At 47.9% G+C, this 23112-nt stretch overlaps 1 protein-coding gene across 1 annotated transcript; it reads left to right on the top strand.

The window, feature by feature from the left end:
* Positions 1-383: 383 nt before the first annotated feature.
* CCT7 (chaperonin containing TCP1 subunit 7) lies at positions 384-22197 on the top strand. Its single transcript, XM_083398463.1, has 12 exons — positions 384-610; positions 4830-4983; positions 6557-6663; positions 7543-7668; positions 9401-9453; positions 12516-12687; positions 13756-13920; positions 15302-15490; positions 16911-17008; positions 17163-17295; positions 19875-20081; positions 21507-22197. The coding sequence occupies exons 1-12, from the start codon at positions 605-607 to the stop codon at positions 21729-21731; spliced, it is 1635 nt and encodes a 544-aa protein (XP_083254589.1). The 5' UTR covers positions 384-604; the 3' UTR covers positions 21732-22197.
* The last annotated feature ends 915 nt before the right edge of the window (positions 22198-23112 follow it).

Here is a 23112-nt window from a genome sequence, read left to right on the forward strand (position 1 = left end):
CCACTCCAGTATCCCTGCCAAGAAAACTCCATGGACAAAGACAACAGGAATTAAGCAAACTAGACATTTAATTAGGGGAATTTCGGGAAGGAGTCTGCACGCCTGTCAACGGTGCATAAGCTTTCTACGTGAGCTCGGGCTGAATTTTGACTGGGCAGCAGATCTGAGGGTCCTTTGCTGCAAATGAGGGGTGCTTTGCAAAGCATAGTTTTTCTTTTTTTTCCCCTTTCCTGCAAACTCAAATCTACAAGGCAATTTTTAAAAAAAGCTTATTTTTTTTTAATGATAAAGGCCTGCGTTCCAAAGAACGTGAATCCCTGCCTTTTCACTCCCACGCACCTAAAAACTCCGCGTTTCCCCATCGGTTCCCACGAGCGGTTTTCACCGAATAAACAAATCCCTCCATATAAACCCGGAAGTCTTCTAACCTGCACGCAAGAGAGCGTCCTTATTTTCGTACCTCTACGAAGCCTTCAACCAACACGCTTCCCCACCCCATTAAAACCCCGCCCGTTGGCCCCACCGCGCAGGCGCGGAGGGGAACCTTCTGGACGGGCGCGGTGCATTGTGGGGAGGGACCGTTAGCAACAGGGCTGCCGCCAAGATGATGGTGAGTGAATGAATCGACGCTTGTCGGGTGGGGGAGCCGCGCTTATCCGCTGCCATCCACCGCCAGGACGAGCCCGCTCCCCTCACCGGCGGTTCCCCGGCCCTCAGGAAAGCCTAGCCTGCGAGGACGGGGCGGTATTGGCGGGGTCCGGGGCAGCTGAGTGGCCTGTGCTGCCCGATGGCGATCCTGTGAGGCCGCGGCTTTCTCGTCGCTTGTGAGGCCAGGCCGGGCTTTCTTCTGCGGCGAGGGTCCGCGGGAAGCCTCTGGGACTACCAGTCCCATCAGGCCGTTCGGGAGCCGGCTCCTCTGAAGCGGAGGCCGTAGTCCGCGCGGGGCGTTCTGGGAGTTGTAGTCCCGCGTATCGCATGGCGCTGTCCCGCTTTGCCGGCCCTTAGGAGTTGCTTTGTATGAGCCAGGGAGGGATTTAGGTTTGATGAGGCCCTAAGCTACTGAGGGTAATGGGGCCCTTTCTATGTCCAGCTGTCCTTTGTCAAAAACAAACTTTCTCTGTTTTTTGTGTTGAATATATTCTATATAGTAATAATAATTTATTATTTATACCTTGCCCATCTGACTGGGTTTCCCCAGCCATATTTCCCCAACAATATTTACAAACGGTTTCTAGTCAGGCCTGGCTAGTGCCCTCCAGGTGTTGTTTTTTTACCAGAACTCCCCCATCATGGGAGTTGGAGTTCCAAAGATCTGGAGGGCACCACGTTGGCAAAGGCTCATTCAAACAGTCCTAGCCACTGGGCATCATCATCATCCTCATCATTATTATTATACCACACCCATCTGGCTGGGGTTCCCCAGCCACTCTGGGCGGCTTCCAACAAAACACTAAAATTAAATAACCTGTTAAACATTAAAAGCTTCCCTAAACAGGACTGCCTTCAGGCGCCTTCTAAAAGTCAGATAGTTGTTTATTTCCTTGACATCTGGTGGGAGGGCGTTCCACAGGGCGGGTGCCACCACCGAAAAGGCCCTCTGCCTGTTTCCCTGTAACTTGGCTTCTCACAATGAGGGAACCTCCAGAAGGCCCTTGGAGCTGGGCCTCATGGGGGTGGAGATGCTCCTTGAGAGATACTGGGTCGAGGCAGTTTAGGGCTTTAAAGGTCAGCACCAACACTTTGAATTGTGCTCAGAAACGTACTGGGAGCCAATGGAGGTCTTTCAAGATTGGTGTTATGTGGTCTCGGCGGCCGCATTCTGGATTAGTTGTAGTTTCCGGGTCACCTTCAAAGGTAGCCCCACGTAGAGCACATTGCAGTAGTCCAAGCGAGAGATAACTTAGAGCATGCACTACTTTGGTGAGACAGTCCGCAGATACAGCGGCCCTGGATACAGAATTGACCTGCGCCTCCATGGACAGCTGTGAGTCCAAAATGACTCCCAGGCTGCGCACCTTTCCTTCAGGGGCACAGATTCCCTATTCAGGACCAGGGAGTCCTCCACACCCGCTCACCTCCTGTCCCCCCAAAACAGTACTTCTGTCTTGTCAGGATTCAACCTCAATCTGTTAGCCGCCATATATGGTAATCTATGGACCTAATAGGTAACTAAAGCCATTTGCACATAACAAAATATGTATATTATCAAAGTAATTGTTGAACTGAAATACAATTTTTATATTTTGGAAATATACATCCATTTTTTCCCTTTAAATTTTTTGGGGCCCCCAAGAGAGTGGGGCCCTAAGCTATAGCTTATTTAGCTTATATGTAAATCCAGCACTGGTATGAGTCAGCGGGTGCCGGCCTGGTGGCCCTTGCTGCCTCCTGTGGGAGGGAGTTCCGTAGCTGAACTCAGTGTTGAATGAATAATCACAACATTTCAGGGGGTTGGGCTAGATGACCAGTGTTAGAAACTGAGATATGAAAGCTAGGAGCTAAATGGCACCTTAGACCTAGGTTATGGGCGTGACAACTGAATGTCTTTTTGAATAACAAGATTGCATTGCTGAAAATGAGTGAACTGCAGCTAAAATATGCTTTAGTCCCTCCCCTGCCCACCCCCTTGACATTCCTCAGAGGGTCTCTTCTCCAGTCTTCAGAGAGTAGCTGTAAGTGAGGAGGCAGCGAAAGGTCCTCCTTTCCTTCCACTCTGCAGTTTTGATCTGAAATCACACGCCCAGAGCTCAGAAACTGCTCACGCTAATGAAATTCCCTGTCGCAAAATGCGCCGAGAACAATGGGAGTTTTGAACTCTGGTTCCTTCCAACTCTGTGATTCTGTGAGTCCGTGAATCCTGCCAGTGGGGTTCTCACAGGTATTTGGTCAGCTGCTGTGAGAAGAGAATACTGGACTACATGGGCCATTGAATAGAATAGAAATTTATTTGTCATTGTCCGTATATACACAGTATACACAACAACGAAAATCAAACACCCACCCAAAGACCGGCTTCACATACACATTTGCACGTACCTCCAACACTCTCATCCCATTCAGACATAATCTATAAAACATACATAATCCAGAATATAACATGACCTATTAAAAGCATAACATGACCTAAACCCTATCTCATTCCTTCCTACTCCCTGCTTGCTATTTCTTACAACTGGCCCTGAGATCATTATTTAGTGCAATCAGAGCTCTTGGATAGAAACTATTCAGAAGGCGTGTGGTTCGTGTTTTCATTGTCCTATATCTTCTGCCCGAAGGCAACAGTTCAAAGAAGTTGTGAGCAGGATGGGTGGGATCTCTCAGGATATTGTGTGACTTCTTCAAAGTGCGAGACGTGAAGATCTCATCCAGGGTTGGTAGCTGGAGCCCTATAACATTCTGGGCGATTTTTGTTATTCTCAGTAAAGCTTTTTTATCCATTTCAGAGCTGCTTCCATACCACGATAATATACTATAGGTTAAGACACTCTCGATGGTACTGTGATAATAGGACAGGAGTAGGTGCTGAGATAGATTCAGTCCCCTGAGCATTCTCAGGAAATACAACCTCCCCTGCACCTTCCTCACAACCATGTTAATATTTGCAGTCCATGAGAGGTCCTCAGAGATATAAATGCCCAGGTATTTAAAACTACCAACCCTCTCCACCTCCTCGCCATTTATGTGCAATGGTAAAAATACACTTTTCTTTCTCCTAAAATCAACTATGAGTTCTTTGGTTTTTTTGGTGTTAAGCATAAGATTGTTTTCTTTACACCATTGAATTAACCCCTGTACGTTGGATCATTGGCCTGATCCAACAGAGCTCTTTTTGCATTAGGGGACTGGCTTGGTTAGCTTAAGCTGTATGGCAGAGACAATGTCCTTTTCTGTTTCTGTAATGGGCAGAAAGGGCCCTGCTTTCCTTCGTCGCAGTTGCCCCATAAACCTTGCATGCGGGGCGGTGCCTTTTCTGTAGTCCCTGTAGTTGCATGGTACCTTCAGCGTGGCTTGCTCCCAGGTTCATGCACACAGGATTGCAGGTCTAGGTCATCAAAAGAGAATGGTGGTGGTGATTATATTTGTATACAGTATTGCCTTTTTCCCAGACCAGAATTCAAGAACTTAAATCTGTAAGCTGCCTTGTAGGACTTACCTGTAACATAGTGTTGTTGTTGTTTAGTCGTTCAGTCGTGTCCGACTCTTCGTGACCCCATGGACCAGAGCACGCCAGGCACTCCTGTCTTCCACTGTAACATAGTAAACATAATCACTAAAAAGTAATTAAATACTAATAGAATTTTAAAAGTGTGTAAAAAGAATTGATTAAAATATAAATAACAGCAACAACATGACGCTGTGTCCAACCCAAACTCTGAGGTGGTGCAGAGTGCACCTGCGCCGTTAAAGAGTGCCTATGAATGTGAGTCCACTGTGGGAGGCAGTGGAAGACAGAAGTGCCTGGCGTGCTCTGGTCCATGGGGTCACGAAGAGTCGGACACGACTAAACAACAACAACAACAATGAATGTTCTGTCGCATCATGCCAGCTTGGCCAGCAGCTTGCGTTGGGCTTGAAGGTGGTAGTTCTTGGCACCTTGTGGATCCCAACAAATGCATTCCTGAAGCGTTTAAGGATGGAATCTGCTCTCCAATTCAGCTGTTTCCTGCTTTAGTGTTTCTGCATCTGTATAGGAAGTCTGGCTAACAATGCTGATTTTTCTAGTGAAAATATTGCGTTGTGCTGTTCGGCGCTGCCTTTTCTATGGCAAAAAAACACCTTTTGTCACTGTTCTGGAGGGTCTTTTGTCTGACCGTTTGTTTTACTTGCAGCCCACGCCTGTTATCTTACTGAAGGAAGGCACAGACACTTCCCAGGGGGTCCCTCAGCTTGTGAGTAACATCAATGCCTGCCAGGTCATCGCCGAGGCCGTCCGGACCACTCTCGGCCCTCGGGGCATGGACAAGCTCATTGTTGATGACAGAGGTGAGCCTGCTGCCATCTGTGAACCTGAGTTGCTCTGCCTCTGGTGTCTCTGTATGGCAACCTTTCTCTAGTTACTCTCTAAGCATCTTAATCAGTCAGTGGCACAGGTCTTTGGGGAGGTTTTGTCCTACAAAGAAATGGCAGGTGACATTGAAGGGAGGGGAATGAGCAACTGTCCATGCACCGCTGTCCATTTTGAAGACAGAAGACCCCTCAGTTCACCTGAGACTGGAATACTGGACAAGGATAGCTATGTGAAAGAGTAACCCTTCATATCAAGGTGTTTTGGAAATTTCCTGTACAGTGGTGCCTAGGGTTACAGACGCTTCAGGTTACAGACACTTCAGGTTACAGATGCTTCAGGTTACAGACTCTGCTAACCCAGAAATAGTACCTCGGGTTAAGAACTTTGCTTCAGGATGAGAACAGAAATCGTGCTCTGGCGGGGTGGCGGCCCCATTAGCTAACGTGGTACCTCAGGTTACGGTTAAGAACAGACCTCTGGAACAAATTAAGTTCTTAACCCAAGGTACCACTGTACATCTTTGCTACCTAACTTTTTTGTTAATGTGAAGACCCTAAAGATATTAATTTCCCTGAATCCAGAGTGTGGCATGGTCATCTTCATGGGTGTAGTGGCACCCTTGAGGTCTTACCTGGCTCCCACAATGCCTCTGACCCTGTCCTCCTGGTCATGAAAGGGCAAGGTGACTTTATTTCTGGAACCTCTTCAGTTGCCACCTACTGCAGAATTTTTAGTAAGTCCAAACGTACCAGTGTGTGTAGTCCCAGGGCCTCCTCCATCTATGGGAGGCAAAGACCTATGCTAACTACCTGAGTGCCTGGTTGGAATGGAAGTATTTGTGGTGGTTCTCCAGCAGCTGGATCACACACCCCCTTCATGGTTTGCTAGGGAATGAGTTGCCACGTCCTCCTGGGCAGCTTGTCATCTGTTTTGGTATGACACTCTGTCAAGGCATAAGCTGGTAAAGTCTGTTTGAAGCTCAATGTAAAGCCATGGAGACTTGCCACTTTCTGTGCTCCAGAGAAGGGCAAGGGCTTGCACTTAAATATCTAGGGGCATCAGTTTGCTAGCAGGCCCAATATGGGAATGGAAGCTATGTGGCGGCTTCTCCCCTTCCTCCCACCTTGTTCTGTGTCTTGGAATTGCATGGAGTGCCTCTGAAGCTCATTGTGCTGTCACAGGAAAGCCTCTCTGCCCTCTTTGGGGGACTGGGTGGCTTGGAAGTTAGCACAATATTTGGATGGCTTCCATGCCAAAATGTGTGGGCTTGTGGGAGGAGACTACCGAAGAGGGAGGGCTGTTGCCTCTAGGAAACCCACAGGAAGGTTCTGAAGGTATCTGGCAGAGCACGGCTCAAAACAAAGTGCTGAACTAGGTGGGACTCTCCTTGGACTGATCCTGTAGGGCTCATCTTTCTCTTCTTAACTTGAGAGTCCTGAATGATCTGCTCAAATGTTGCAGGTGCATCTAGTTGGGTTGCTTAGAACAACCCCCTGCAGTGCAAGAATCAACTTTGTTCATGAACTTTGTCGCCGTTAATCTTTGCAGGCAAAGCAACCATTTCTAATGATGGCGCCACCATCCTGAAGCTTCTTGATGTGATACACCCTGCTGCAAAGACACTTGTGGACATCGCCAAGTCACAGGATGCGGAGGTGGGTGTGGGAGGTTTGATAGTTTTCAGTGGTAGGTAGATGTTGGTTCTCCTGCTCGTGCCTGTGTCTTCTGAGCTTTACAATGTCTGTAGCTGGGATCCAACATCTTTTTCTCTGTCGCAGTGGCAAGCTGCCATTGATTTTTCCATCTTGTGGTAATCCACAGATCCGCTCCTTTGAAGGGTGATGGGAGAGTTTTGTGCCAGATGTTGGATTTGTGGCGCTTGTGATTTTGGACAAGAGATGGCAGGGCGAGGTGGATAGAATGGTGCAGAGTAGTTATCTAGAGATGCTGCGTAGTCTGTCTCTCTGTACGTTCCTTCCTCAACCACCCTGGCACCAGCTAGCCCGGAATGTTAAGTAATGTCCTGACCTTACTATCTATCTGTATACATCTTCCCCTTATCACCCTGGACTGGAATGCTAAGTGCACTCTGTACATTCTCCGAGTCCCACCATATCAATCAGTATAGATTGTTTACCAAGGAAGTCTCCATGCCTGTCTATCTCTGTGTTCCCTTTATCTAATGATGATTAATGTCTTACACGCAACCCTTGTATGTCCTATACGCAACCCTTGTAGCCCTTGTAACGTACACCACGTGTAACCAATCAGCAGCAAGCACATATGAGGCAATGCTGTAATATTCAATAAAAGGGACTCTCCGAGACTTGTTCGAGGAGATGCCTCCCACATGACACCCACTACTCGTCTGTCGCTTATTATTTCAACCCAACATCTGGTGACCCCGACGTGATCATCATGGGGTGCAGATTACTCCGTGGGAGTTGGGGCACTTGCCGCTGCTTTGTGAACTTCCCTCCTCAGAGATTTCTGGTTTTCCAGCACACATCATTTCCCCTTCTCTTTACCTGCAGGTTGGTGATGGCACCACTTCTGTTACACTTCTAGCTGCTGAATTCCTAAAGCAGATCAAGCCCTATGTGGAAGAAGGGCTGCATCCCCAGATCATCATCCGTGCCTTCCGCACTGCAACACAGCTGGTAAAGGAATCTGCTGCACCCTGCCCTCCTTTGGGGAAGCTCTTTTGCACCTGGGGAGGGAAGGAACAAGAAACAATATTTACAAACGGGTTCTAGTCAGGCCTGGCTAGTGCCCTCCAGGTGTTTTTTTACCAGACCTCCCCCATCATGGGAGTTGGAGTTCCAAACATCTGGAGGGCACCACGTTGGCAAAGGCTCATTCAAACAGTCCCAGCCACTGGGCATTATGCACCTCTGAGCCGAGTGTAGTAATAATAATAATAATAAGTAATAATAATAATAAGTAATAAGTAAGTAATAATAATAAGTAATAAGTAAGTAATAATAATAATGATAATAATCAGTTTACAGTTATACCCAAATTAAAATAACCACCACCCCAACTAAACGTTTTTTTAAAAATATTTTTATTAAGCAAATATAACAAATCAGTTTATAAATCAAATATAACCTATTACATTTCCCCCTCCCTCTCCCACCCTCCAGAGACTTCCCTCAGCTCCCCTCTCTGATTTGTTCATACATATTCTCTGCATGTTGTAAAGTTGTACATATCATTACCTTATCTGTCATATGTTCTACTACTCAATTTGTGGATGTTTATTCAAAACCTGCCAAGGAGTCCAAATCCTTTTGTTGACTTTTTAAATAGTTTATAAATAGTTCCCATTCTTCCTTGAAGTCACGGTTGTCCTCCTCACGCAGTTTATGTCTTAACTTTGCCATCTCCGCATAACTCGTCAGTTTTTCTTGCCATTTTTCTTTCGTTGGGACTTCCTCATTCTTCCATCCTTGTGCTAACAAGACTCTTGCCACTGTTGCAGCATACGTAAATAAGTTCTATGTTTTTCTTGTCCTAAAATCCCTAACAAAAATGCTTCTGGTTTGATTTTTTTTACAAAAGTTGTTTTGAACATTTTTTTCAATTCATTGTATATAATCTCCCAATTTTTTTAACTTCTCTACATACCACATATGATACAAAGTACCTTATTTTTCTTTACATTTCCAACTTATATTTGGATGTATATTATACATTCTTTACCACCCCAACTAAACATTTAACCAACCCAACAAAAACAAAATGGGAACCAAAATTAAAACCGTTTAAAACCTTTAAAAACATTTTAGCTAGTTGCCCCAACCCAAGAGTTGTTCCAGCAATGTCCCTCCGGCCTCCCAGTAGCCCTCTTGCATCTCCAGAGGTGTTATAAGACTGCCATCTGCTGTGGTGCCTATCACACCAAACACTGCTCGGGGAAGAGACTCGCACTAATCCTGTTTACGTGGAACCTGGAATCAAATACATGCCTTTAAGGCAGACCATTGTCCCACTTCTGTGCTTCCACCTCCTTCTTGCTTTGACAACAAGTAATAAAAAAGTCAAAATACGTAACTCAAGATGGCAATAGGACACTATGCTTGTGTCCATGTTGGTGAGGCTGACACAGAAAGGGGTTGCCGTAAATCATCCATGGGCAAACTCCGGCCCTCCAGGTGTTTGGGACTACAATTCCCATCATCCCCTACCACTGGTCCTGTTAGCTAGGGATGATGGGAATTGTAGTCCCAAACATCTGGAGGGCCGGAGTTTGCCTATGCCTGCTGTAAATGGTGCAGACTTCAGGCTGGATAATTGCGCATGGTGGCTGAATCATCGCTGCACTGACGCAGGAGTTTGGCAGGGGTTGAGAGCAAAGTCTTAATTCTGGTTCTTGCTTTGTTTTGGCAGGCAGTGAATAAGATCAGGAAGATTGCCGTTACGGTCAAGAAGACCGACCAAGAGTAAGTTTCCTCCATGCCTCAATTGGAAAGGTTAAATCCACAACCTCCCTTCATTGCTGGCTCAGTTGGGTGCATGTTTTTATTGACGCTCTGCACAAATGTGTGCACCTACGTGTGTGCAAGTGGTTCTTAAATGGATTGGGTGCATATAGTGCCCCTCTGCGTTTGGGGCATTGGCAGCCTGTTTACTGCTTGCTAAATTTAAGTACCATGGATTCAGCAGTAAGCTCTGGATTGATATATTGCGAAAAAAGCAGGAATGCAACAAAATGGAAAACAACGTCGCAATCCAACATTGCATTTTTGTGCACATCTATCCTTATTATGTAGCAATAAGGGCAATAAGCAATAATCTGCCCTCCCCCAAAGTCTTCCGGTATAGCTCCTTATCCCCCTCCAATACAGTTTCAGGTTGAGACAGGGCAGTTTACACTTCACCCATCTCAGTGCAAACCTCAACAGAGGCCCTGCCAGAATCCTCCCTTGTCTCTGTGTGAGATGTTCAGTCAAAGGCTCATGCCAAGTCACAGACTTGACAGGAGGCAATTGCCATCAGAAAAGGAAACGTTGGAGCTTACATGCGGGATGGAGGGAGGAATGGGCTTAAGCAACCCATTTCCTGTGTTTTGTCTTATATGGGGCTTAGCTGATGGGTAGAGCCAGTATAGACCCATCGCCACCTTGCTTAGTTTAGGATACGATTGGCAGCCAGGCTCTCCGTTGATAATGTTGTCCTTTGGATAGTCTTTTCAAAGGTTTTGCTGCCTAATCTTTGGAAATGAATGTTTGGATAGCCCTGTTCAGGCTCTTTTTTTTTTTTTTTTACAATCATTCTTAATCCCAACATGATTGATGGATACAACTCCTGGGCAGGTGGAGGGCTGTGCAGTTGTTGTTTTTTATGTATACAGGGGGGATATGTTACCTTTCCTAGAAAAAAGCAGGCTATGAAAAAATATTTGTGTAAGAAACAGCTGTTTGACAACTTCCCACCTTTTGCAAATTGCAACAGCAAAAATTTAATGCACAGAACTTTAATGCTGGTCGACATCAGCCCTTTTTGACTGTTATCCTCTATGCAATTAGAATCATGCGGAGGGAGAGAGGTGGGTCGTGTCGCTCCTGCGATGCAGGTGCAGCTGGGTGCAGGGAAGGTGTGAGAAGGGGGACCTCGTTGCATTGAGGGGGCTCCGCCTGTGGTTTATCATTGCTGTTATCGATTACGTTTCTATACTGCGCTTCAGCTGAGGACCACAAGGCAGTTTGCAATATAAAAACACAAGAATACAAACACAAGTAGTAGCAAACGAAATTCATACCACCCCCGCCACAGTTTAAAAGGTCATAGGTGTTTTAATTAGTCAAAGGCCCGGGAGTTTAGAATCCCGATTACACAGAGTTGTAAATCAAAGGGAGGCCTCTGCATAGGGCAAGCCTCCCCTCTTCACTCCTCCCCTCCAGTGCCCAGTCAGGAGGCACAGCTGATGGGTTGGGTTAGGCTGCTGGCTTGTTTCTGTTCTCCCCCCCCCCCCCCCGCCCCCCATGATTAATGATTGCGTGGAGGACATTGCCTGAGCTGATAGATTCCAGCTAAGAAGATACATGTTTTGGTGATGCAATTACATCTTCAGGCAAATGCCAGTTAATCTTTAAATGAAGGAACTGTAATTAACAAGACTTCCATATAATTGACTTCTTTTTTAAAAAAGAATTGTTCTTCTGTTAGGGGCATGCTGTCTTTCCCAGGCGTTCAGAAACCATGCCTGATGGAAATGTTACTTTCCTTAGTAAAGGTAAAGGTACCCCTGCCCGTACGGGCCAGTCTTGACAGACTCTAGGGTTGTGCGCCCATCTCACTTAAGAGGCCAGGGGCCAGCGCTGTCCAGAGACACTTCCGGGTCACGTGGCCAGCATGACAGCCGAATCTGGCGAGCCAGCGCAGCACACGGAAACGCCGTTTACCTTCCCGCCAGTAAGCGGTCCCTATTTATCTACTTGCACCCGGAGGTGCTTTTAAACTGCTAGGTTGGCAGGCACTGGGACCGAGCAACGGGAGTGCACCCCGCCGCAGGGATTCGAACCGCCAACCTTTCGATCAGCAAGCCCTAGGCGCTGAGGCTTTTACCCACAGCGCCACCCGCGTCCCCTACTTTCCTTAGTAGTAGTTGTAATAATAATAATAATAATTTATTATTTGTACCCCGCCCATCTGGCTGGATTTTCCCAGCCACTCTGGATGGCTTCCAACAAAGACCAAAAATACGCTAAAATGTCACACATTAAAAACTTCCCTGAACTGCCTTCCGATGTCTTCTGAATGTCAGGTAGTTGTTTATCTCTTTGACATCTGATGGGAGGGCGTTCCACAGGGAGGGTGCTACCACCGAGAAGGCTTTCTGTCTGGTTCCCTGTAGCTTTGCTTCTTGCAATGAGTGAACCAACAGAAGGCCCCCGGAGCTGGACCTCAGTGGCTGGGCAGAACAATGGGGGTGGAGACACTCCATCAGGTATACTGGGCTGAGGCCGTTTAGGGCTTTAAAGGGCAACACCAACACTTTGAATTGTGCTCGGAAATGTACTGGGAGCGAATGTAGGTCTTTCAAGACCGGTGTTATGTGGTCTCGGCGGCCGCCCCCAGTCACCAGTTTAGCTGCCTCATTCTGGATTGGTTGTAGTTTCTGGGTCACCTTAAAGGTAGCCCCACGTAGAGCGCATTGCAGTAGTCCGAGTGGGAGATAACTAGAGCATGCACCACCCTGGTGAGACATTATATGATGTTCATAGTAGTTCATGAGAAGTAGCAATAAGCAGGAAAGTTGTTCTTCTGCTTGTTCCCCGCACTACAGCCAGCGTCTGGCCTAATGCGTAAAAACAGAAAGCGATCCATTTTCAATGCAGTCGTGAGAATCACTTAACTAAGTGCAGCATTTCCTTTTTGTAGCCTAATGAGCTCATTTTAGACTTGCACTGTGTGTGTTGCTTCTTTGGCCTTGGGGCTGGCTATTGCTCCAGAGCACTTAGAGAGCAGGCCAGAAACGGCTCCATCTTTTCCTTCTTTGCAGGGAGCTGCGGAGCCTGCTGGAGAAGTGTGCAAGCACAGCCTTGAGCTCGAAGCTGATTTCCCACCAGAAGGAGTTCTTTGCCAAGATGGTGGTGGATGCCGTCATGATGCTGGACGAGTTGCTGCAGATCAAAATGATTGGGATCAAGAAGGTGCAGGGAGGAGCCCTGGAGGTAAAGCGCCTGGCCTCCTAAAGCTCCCTTTGGCTCAGAGGAATCTAGGCTGGAATGCCTTTCCAAGTCAGAAAGAGTGGAGAACATAAGATGACGCTGCTGGATCAGGCCGGTGGCTTGTCTTGTTCTTGCCCTGGCCGACCAGGTGTCTGTGGTGAACCCTGCAATCTGACCCTTCAAGACCGCCGTTCAGGTAGCGAGCGAACTGGGAGCTGCTGGCAAAGTCAGAGCAATTGTCTCAGTTGCCCAACTGTAGGGATGGAGAAAGGGAATGATAGCAGATCATGGGAGTGCGAGGAGGAAAATGAAAGAGGATGAAGTCACTTTGGGTGGTGTCCAGTGTTAGTCATAGGTGATGATGACGATGATTATACCACCCTTCATCTGTAGATCTCGGGGTGGTTCACAACATAAAAATACAAGTTTAAAAACACAAAATAACAAGAACAACAGCCCCACTCCCCCACCCCAGATTTCTTTAACAGGCCCATCACTGCACATCATGTGACTTTCAAAAATACTATATTTCTATCTTTTCCTCCTTCTAAGAAGCCAGGCTGTTGTACTTAAAAAAGAATAATGATCACAGAATTTATACATTGCTTTATTGTAAAAAACCTAAAGGTCATTTGCAAAAGTTATAACCAAAATCAAGAAAAAATCACAGTCATACTTTAAAACATGAAAGTTAAAATACGGAAATAGATTAAAATTACCTCAGCTTTCTAAGCATCTAGGTAGTCTTGTCTAAACAAGAATGTTTTTTTGCAGGCACCAGAAAGAGGACTGTGAAAGCCTTGCCTGCTTCATAGAGCACACCCTTTGAAATTAATGGACAAGTCCATTGACTTTGCAGGGTCTGTGGTACAATTTAGTTGGATGCACTAAGGCTGCATGTAATCCTGTATGCAATAATCCTGTATGCGTGTAATTGAAAGTAAGCCCCATTGAACTCAGCGAGGCTTCCTCTTGAGTAAACAAGATCAAGACCTAAGTAGGAACCAACAGAGGGTTGCCTGCCATCCGAGAATGGGCGTGAGGAGTGAAATGACCTTTCCTTTCCTGCAGGATTCCCAATTGGTGGCCGGTGTTGCCTTCAAGAAGACCTTCTCTTACGCCGGCTTTGAGATGCAGCCCAAGAAGTATGAGTCCCCCAGGATCGCTCTGCTCAACATTGAGCTGGAGCTGAAGGCAGAGAAGGACAATGCTGAAGTCAGAGTCCACACTGTGCAGGTAAAGGCTCAGAACCGCTTGGGGAGAGAAGCTGTGAAAATGTAACATCTTGCAAAAAGAGCCGTGTGCTTTGCGGGGTAATCTTCGACTTCCACACGGCATTTGGCCAAGTTGATAGTTGGAACCTCATTACCTAACCCAGAGCATTCCAAGCTTTGTCACGATATGTTAATGTGTTGGCTGCAGTGTAGGTTTGCTGCATGAACACTCCCCCCACACTTCCCAGGGCTGGTTTAATCTGCGGTTTGCTAGTAAAACTGTGTCACGAATGATGCGTGTATAAAAAGTGTCACCAACATGAAAACTTTGGAAAGTTCTTCTATAAGGAGCACCTCGGTTCAAGGGACTGTGAGCACAGCAGAGGACTGCAGAATGGTTGCCGCCGCCTTGGACAAAGGAAGCTGCCTTACACTGAATCAGACCAGTGGCCCAGCTAGTTCAGTACTGTCAACACTGACCGGCAGCTGCTCTCCAGGGTTTCAGGCAGGGTTCTCTCCCGGCCCCACCTGCAGATGCCAGGGATTGAACCTGGAGCATTCTGCATGCAAAGCAGACGCTCTACCACTGAGTTTTGGCCCTTCCCATCCTTTGTCTTCTGCCCTCACCCTGTCCCCATAGGGTGGCAGCTGCCCTACAAGGCAGCTTCTTGGGTGGGCAAGAGCAAGGGAGAAGGGTGCTGATGTGATAGATAGATAGATAGATAGATATACCTTTTATTGGCATCACATACAACATCCAAAACAAATCAATACAGAATTACCACTTCCCCAGAGGCACAAAACATTTGCTAAAAGAAAGGAGGCAGAGCAGTCGTATCGTCACATCTCTTGGTCTCCAGGGAGATCAGACGTCTGCAGTGTATTTCGACCACAAAAAACCAAATAGAGATATTTAGCCACTAACTTGGTGAGCTCCTGATCATTCCCCAGTAATAGAAAATGTATGACCTCCGACTCTGGTTTCCATTTGGGGATACAGAGTTGATCTAGAAATTGCTGGCGGAGATCAGTATACAGTTTACAATTGAGAACCATATGTGTGAGGGTTTCCACCAGGTGGTTTCACATGGGTGCTGATGTGGGCACCCACCTTCCAGCAGCTAACTGGTGCCACCTCTGTGACGGAAGATCCAAAACCAATGGTTGGGGAATACTTCTAAACGTGCACACCTTGGGTGAACATTGGTGCCCCTGATCCTGTTTCCATGTCGAGATTTACTGTATTGGCAGAATTGTCATTCTCCTGACGCCCTTTGCAGTAGACAGCTATGTTGGCACCTTGTTTTTATTTTATTTTAAGACAAACAGATCCCCCCCCCCCCCCCCCGCGCTTGGTTAAAGAAATAGCACCGATAGCTTCTTGCCTAAATCTCCCTCTGCAGGATTACCAGGCCATCGTGGATGCTGAGTGGAACATCTTGTACGACAAGCTTGATAAGCTCCACAAGTCAGGGGCCAAAGTCATCCTCTCCAAGCTTCCGATTGGCGACGTGGCTACCCAGTACTTTGCTGACCGGGACATGTTCTGTGCCGGCCGAGTCCCTGAAGAAGATCTCAAGAGGACCATGATGGTGAGGTTTCCCCTGTTTGCTTTCCCAGGTTGTTCGCCAGGTGCTTGGGGCTGCCCTGCCTATGCGACTAGCCTGAGCAGTTGCCTTGGGCAGCAGCCCTGTTAGAGGAACTGGTGAAGCAGCACAGGAGAGAGAGAGGTGGGCCTGGACCCCTTGCAGGTTGCTAGAGCTCAGTTCTTGGACATTGAGCGCAGCTGCAGGGAGAAGCAAAACGCCTATACAGTGGTACCTCTGGTTGCGAACGGGATCCGTTCCAGAGGCCCGTTTGCAACCTGAACAGAACGCAACCTGCTTCTGCTCATGCGCGTGACGTCATTTTCGGCGTCTGCACATGCGCGAGCGGCGAAACCCGGAAGTAACCCGTTCCATTACTTCCGGGTCGCCATAGGACGCAACTGGAAAACGCTCAACCTGAAGCAAACGTAACATGAGGTATAACGCTCAACCTGAAGCAAACGTAACATGAGGTATGACTGTATGTGATTCTCTGTTACCGTGGAACGGAATGTCTTCCACTGCCCGATTTTTTGTGCTTGAAATTGTGAGGGGTGTGCGTGTGTGCGCCGCCCAACATTTCTGTTCCTTTATTGCAATTTGCAATGGCTGCTCTTGCTATCCCCTGCCATTTGTTTAGGGTTTATTGCCTTGATTAATCCTAGGACTTTGAGGGATGCCGTTTTTATATAAAGCTTGGGACCAGTTTACTTGCAGGATCACCTTAACCGGCTATATGCTCCCTCGACCGCTTCGATCTGCAGAACTGGCGCTCTCACAGGTGCCTCACAGTACTTGCTCTGCATTTATAAGAAATAGATCTTTCAGTGTGGCATCACCAACACCTTGGAACTCCCTGTTTAATTCTCATAAAGAACTTTGCAACACTGCCCTGTTAAAGGGGTAAAGAGTGCTTTGTTATTACCATATTGGCACAAATAGAAGCCACACTTTTTTTTTTCCAAATTCTGACCATAAAAATTTAAAGTGCAGCTTAACCTTGCGACCTTGCAAAAATTGGCTTTTACGATATCGCTGCTGAAACAGACATATGGTAAAACGGAACATTTGCCATTAACGGGTGTGAGTGTCTGCGGAATTTTAAGGGGTATTGTCTCCCCCCCCCTGAATTTTAAAGGTGCAGATTATTTGCGGGTGTGGCTTATATTCAGGCCAATATGGTATTTATTGAACTGATATCCTGACCTTCCTCCCAAAGCACCCCAGGCCATTGATGTGGAATGAATAAGTCAACGCAATAGGCAGACTATTGTTTTGTAGTGATACTTATATATGAAAACGACATTCTCGTAATGGGGGGTAGAGGGAGCGGAGCAGCAAACCTAGTCAACAGAGCTCGGTTTTTACTCGTTTGATGCTAGATCAGTAGTTCTCTAAAATGGTGCTCTTTCCCCATGCACTGTAGGCCTGCGGTGGATCCATTCAGACCAGCGTAAATTCCCTGACTGATGAGGTCCTTGGGCGTTGCGACCTCTTCGAGGAGACTCAGATTGGAGGCGACAGGTAAAGGCAGCCTGGCCAGGATGGGGGTTTCTTGAGGTGGTTGGACGTAAATACGGGTCTGAAAGTGTCCTTTCTCAGAGGGCATCTCTGCTAAGGTGTGGCGCGGCTGTGATCCCCATTGACACTAAGACACGCTTCCCCCTTTCTCTGGCAGGTACAACTTCTTCACAGGCTGCCCAAAGGCCAAGACTTGCACGATAATCCTGCGTGGAGGGGCGGAGCAGTTCATGGAGGAGACGGAGCGTTCTCTCCACGATGCCATCATGATTGTTAGGAGAGCAATCAAGGTGCGGGTTGAGCAGCTAGGCTGACTTGGGGTTCTGTAGCTCTCCTGGATGTCTTGATCAACCAGAGGTCATGGCCCAGCCAGAGGGGCTCCTATAAACTGGGAGCGTCTCTCCTCTGCCTTCCCAGTTCAGATGTGCCACAGCTTAAGGTGCAGGGCCACCTGCCTGTCAATCTTCTGACATCACAGTGATGCGGGTGGGGGAGGCGGGAGATAGACAAATCAAGCAAAGAGCAGGATTGAACTTCCTGCATGTCAGCTGATGCACTGGGAGTTAAGTTCTGCTTGGTCACTGTGTGAGCAGCTGATCAAGCCACAGTACTACCTTTTGGAGCTCACCTGGAACACCGTCCAGTTCTCGATGCCACAGTTGTAAGAAGGGTATTGACAAGCTGGAATGTATGCAGAGAAGATGATAAAGGAGCTGGGTACAGTGGACTCCCGGGTTGCGAACGTGATCCATGCGGGATGCATGTTCACAACCCACAGCGGCGTGTCTGTGCATGTGCGGGTTGTGCTTCGGCGCATGCAGAAAGCGCAATTTAGCGCTTCCGCGAATGCACAAAACCTGGAAGTAACCCGTTCTTCCAGGACTTTGGGTTTCGGCAGGTGCATAACCCGAAAAAACGCAACCTGAAGCTTCTGTAACCCAAGGTATGACTGTATGTTTAGCCTGGAATAGAAGGGACCAAGAGGAGATATGATAGCCATCTTCAAATCTCTAAAAGGCTGTGCCATGGAAGATGGAGCAAACTTGTTTTCTGCTTCTCTGGAGGGTTGGACCTGAACCAATGGATTCGAGATGCAAGAAAGGAGATTCTGACTAAACATATAGGAAGACCTTTCTGACTGCAATTGCTGTTGGACTCTGGAATGGTCTTCCTTAGAAGGGGTGGATTCTCTTTCCTTAAAGGGTTTTCGGCAGAGGATCAATGGCCACCTGTCAGGGGTGCTTCAGCTGAGATTTCCACATTGCAGGAGGTTGGGCTAGATGACCCTTGGTTCCCTTCCAACTCTACAATTCTCTGATTCCTTGACTGTTCCAGAAAGCCTCTTCCAAAATTCTGCCGCTTGCACTTAACCCCTGTGTGCCATGTGGAGCCTTTGACTAGCTTGTCTTTGTGGTAGAATGTTTTTTGGGAGAACTGGGGGTGGGTAGATTTCTGGGCTTTAAATTGCCATGAGGATTGGGGTTGTAAATGGGGCGGGAGAAGGCAGGTAGGCGTGCGAGCTGCTGGGATGCTGTTGTGTGACATGCTTAGAAATCCACACACACACATAGCTCCTCTCATCTCTGAGCTTTAGCAAACAGCTCTTCTCACACATCCCTACCTCAAGAGCTGGAAACACGTATCCTTGGAAACAGGACTCCAAAGGATCCTGCGTGGGGGGAGCACAGAGCCCTGTGCTGGGACCCAAAGGACCAGCTGTGGCATCAAAACGAGGCTCTCTGCAGATGAAAGTCTGGCCACCTGGACCTTCTTGAGAGCCATCTGCTCCTCCCAGCAGCACCTCAGTCTGTTGTTTGCTAAAGCAAGCTGGGAATGGTGGAGATACGGCCAAGCGATCAAACAGCCAAAGAGCCCTTCAATGAGAGTGGCTGCCTTCTGGCTACTGGCGTCCCCCAAAGCAGCCTCTCTGTTTGTGCCCGCCACATGCCAGAGGATGCTGGAACTGCAGCCTGTTGGCCCCATGTCTCATCTAAGGAGAGCAGCAAAGCTGTCAGTCTGTTGCTGCGTCTTGGGCAGGCTTTATGCGTGACTTCAGCACTCACCTAAAAACATGAAATCCTGCAGGCACAGCGTGCGAGGGAACCACGATTCCAAGCTTTCTCCTGAAGACGCTGACTGCTGCTTAATGTGTGAATGGACTCTCCAGTGGTATTGTAAAGGGACTTCTGCTAACAGAGTTCCCTTAACTCTGGGTTAGGTGTGCTCTTCCCATGTTCTTTTCGATGCAGCCTAACGTCTGCAGCCCAGGGAGCTCCCAGAGCTCAAGAAGTTCAGCTGGGATCCTGCATCCTTTGCTAAAATAATATACAGGGAGTCTGGCAGTGCCACATATTTTTAGAACACCCTAGCAATAATCCATCTTTGTGGATTGCTAACCATGAATCTGTCCCTAGTCTTTGCTTAGAGGTCTTCCCATGCTGAAATAGCCGTCTTACTGAAGGTTATTTTGTTGTTGTGTTTTTTGATTTGATGTACGTGGCTTAGGGAATTTTTTATTAAATGTACTAAGGAGTACAGTAAATACTCCATGTCTGCTTTTAAAGTATGCAAAACGTGAGCTAGTTTTGCATATCATTCTCTGCATGGATTTCAGATTTCTTTAGCTTTGGATTACACGCCAGCTGTGCCTCCCTCTCACTGCCAGCAGGCTGGTGGATAGCATTGGCTTGTGTGAACTCGACAGACGTGCCGTCGCTCCTTCCAAACGGTGTCAGCCAGATCCGTGTGAGGCAAACTGCCAGTGGCGTCTATGAGAACAGCATAAATTAGACCTGTTGCGATAACTGACTTTTTTTTGAGAGAGAGAGAGAGAGAGGTGACCTTTCCCCGCTCAATTGTGTGCTTCCAGAATGACTCTGTTGTCGCTGGTGGTGGAGCTATAGAGATGGAGATCTCCAAGTACCTTCGAGACTATTCCAGGACCATTCCAGGCAAGCAGCAGCTGCTGATTGGAGCCTACGCCAAAGCCCTGGAGATCATTCCGCGGCAGCTCTGCGACAACGCCGGTTTCGATGCCACCAACATCCTCAACAAACTCCGAGCCAAGCACGCCCAGGTGAGCGACCTTAGCCAGGCTTGGAGGGGCCGTTCTGCAGCCTTTTCAGAGCAGCAGATTCCACTTCTATCACTTCCCAGGAGTGGGCATGTTGGATACTGCTGCATCTTCATGGCAGGCTTCTTGGTGGTTCTGCTCAGGATAGATAGGAACTACATGCTGCTCCTCTTCTCATTGCATGCAAACACAAAAGTCAAGGTCCACAGTGTTTTCTTTTTATTTACCGTATTTTTCGCTCTATAAGACGCACCAGACCACAAGACGCACCTAGTTTTTGGAGGAGGAAAACAAGAAAAAAATATTCTGAATTTCGGAAGCCAGAACAGCAAGAGGGATCGCTGTGCAGTGAAAGCAGCAATCCCTCTTGCTGTTCTGGCTTTTGGGATAGCTGCGCAGCCTGCATTCGCTCCATAAGACGCACACACATTTCCCCTTACTTTTTAGGTGGGAAAAAGTGAGTCTTATAGAGCAAAAAATGCGGTACTTAATGAAATTTGCACGCTGCTTCAATTCATCAGTAGGTTACAAAGAATGTGGAATATATATATAAATTTCTACGCCAGTTTCCTAAACATGGGTCTCAATTTGTTTTTGTACTACAATTCCCACCCTCCCTGCTAGCTAGGGATGATGGGAGTTGTAGTCCAAGAGCAACTGGAGAGCCAAGTTTGGGAAACACTGGTGTAGAGCAACTTGAAATAAAACTTGATATGGACAAAGTAATAGCACAATATATGTTGTATAATATACAGCGGTACCTTGGGTTAAGTACTTAATTTGTTCCGGAGGTCCATTCTTAACTTGAAACTGTTCCTAACCTGAAGCACCACTTTAGCTAATGGGGCCTCCCGCGCCGCCGGAGCGTGATTTCTGTTCTCATCCTGTAGCAAAGTTCTTAACCTGAAGGACTATTTCTGGTTTAGCGGAGTCTGTAACCTGAAGCGTCTGTAACCTGAGGTACCACTCAGGTATAGGCAACTCCCCATTTACGCGAGGGTTACTTTCTGAAGCACCACGTGTTTTAAGTGAAACCACGTATATTGGGAACACCCTTGAAAAAGCCTGCAAACACCACATTCTCCCTCCAAACCTTGCTCAGACTCCCAGCTCTCCACCAGCCGCAAAGGTTGGCCCAGGGGCTCCCAGGGTTGCCTTTACAAAGGCTCGCAGGATTACGAGGTTCTGTTTTTGCACCACTTTTGGGGTTTTCTTGCTCTTTTAGGGCTGGCTTGTCCCCTTTCTGTGCCCCTCCTATGTTCATGGCGATGCACGAATGCCTTGGGAATGCGCATAAATGGGGAGTTGCCTGTACAGAAATTACAGTTATGGTGCCATTGGGCTGGAGGGGGGCGCCAGGTTAGTAGGGGCAGAGTTAAGGGGCCGCCGCTTGACCACCTCACCGGGTGTGTTCTGTCTGCCCCTCAGGGCGGCAAGTGGTACGGCGTGGATGTGAACAACGAAGACATCGCTGACAACTTTGTGGCCTGCGTGTGGGAGCCGGCGGTGGTGCGCATCAACGCCCTGACCGCAGCGTCCGAGGCCGCCTGCCTTATCGTGTCCGTGGACGAGACCATCAAGAACCCCCGCTCCACGGTAGACGCTCCTCCTCCCGGCCGCGGCAGAGGGCGAGGCCGGCCCCATAACCACTGAGGGGCAGGCGTCGCCAGCAGCGCAAGACACGGGGAGCCCCTCTCTTAACAAGACCCGGCCCCAGGACCCCTTAGAAAAATGCTTTCCCCATTGGCAGTCCTCAAACAACCTTCACACTGGGGGGGGGGGGAGGGGGAGTGAGTCGCTCGCAGTGTTGCTGCTCTGCTCCCAGTGGGCCGCCTCCTTCCATAGTCTATGAAACAGGAGAAAACTCTGGGAAATCCCAGACGGTTTGCCCTCCAACGTTCAGGTCCAGGCATCCCTCGTGGTTCCAGACCTTTCTCCCCTCCTGGGTTTCTCCATATCCTTCAGCTTCTACTCTCAAGGGGCCCCCTGGATCTCTGCATTGCTGGCACAGCGCTTGTCTGCTAAAGGAGCTAGGAATGTGTTGTATTTATTGGTGGGGTTTTTTTCTACTGGGGGTTCAAACCCAGCTATGAACACAATAAACAATTAAAAAAACACACAGTTCATTGCCTGTCTTCTGTACCACACTCCTTTGCCGTTACTTGAACCTTTCTTGGGGAAAACTGTCGAAAGGTGGAGGTTTTGAAATGTAATTTGTGGCCCATGAGAGAAAGAGTACACACCCGGGCATTTGCCTGGTGTGACAGCTTGTTTAAAATCCTGTAGATGGAACCAAGAACGCTTCTCTGTGGCCCATGAGCACTCCAGGTTCCTGAATCATTATTCACCTAAAAGCAGTTAACAGTTAAAAGTTAAAGATGTTTTCTTCCACCCGGTAATCTTGCAGTTGCTAAGACGGTATTCTTCAACCACCTGGGTGAACATGAAGGCTTTTAAATCCCTCCTGAAAGTTACTAATGATGGAAGAAGGTGCACCTCACTAGGCTGGGGCAATTTGGACTGCCAGGTGTACAGCAGGCTCCTTTGAGAGCCAGTGTGGTGTAGTGGTTAAGAGCGGTAGTCTCGTAATCTGGGGAACCGGGTTCGCTTCCCCGCTCCTCCACATGCAGCTACTGGGTGACCTTGGGCCAGTCACACTTCTTCAAAGTCTCTTAGCCCCACTCACCTCACAGAGTGTTTGTTGTGGGGGAGGAAGGGAAAGGAGAATGTTAGCCGCTTTGAGACTCCTGAAGGGGAGTGAAAGGCGGGATATCAAATCCAACTCTTCTTCTTCCTTTGAGCTTAGGTAAAAGTAAAGGGACCCCTGACCATTAGGTCCAGTCATGGCCGACACAGGTTGCGGTGCTCATCTCGCTTTATTGGCCGAGGGAGCCGGCGTACAGCTTCCGGGTCATGTGGCCAGCATGACTAAGCCGCTTCTGGCAAACCAGAGGAGCGCACGGAAATGCCGTTTACCTTCCCACTGGAGTGGTACCTATTTATCTACTTGCACTTTGACGTGCTTTCGAACTGC

This window comes from Podarcis tiliguerta, assembly GCF_965153285.1.
Source record: "Podarcis tiliguerta genome assembly, chromosome: 9".
Classification (NCBI taxonomy): domain Eukaryota; kingdom Metazoa; phylum Chordata; class Lepidosauria; order Squamata; family Lacertidae; genus Podarcis; species Podarcis tiliguerta.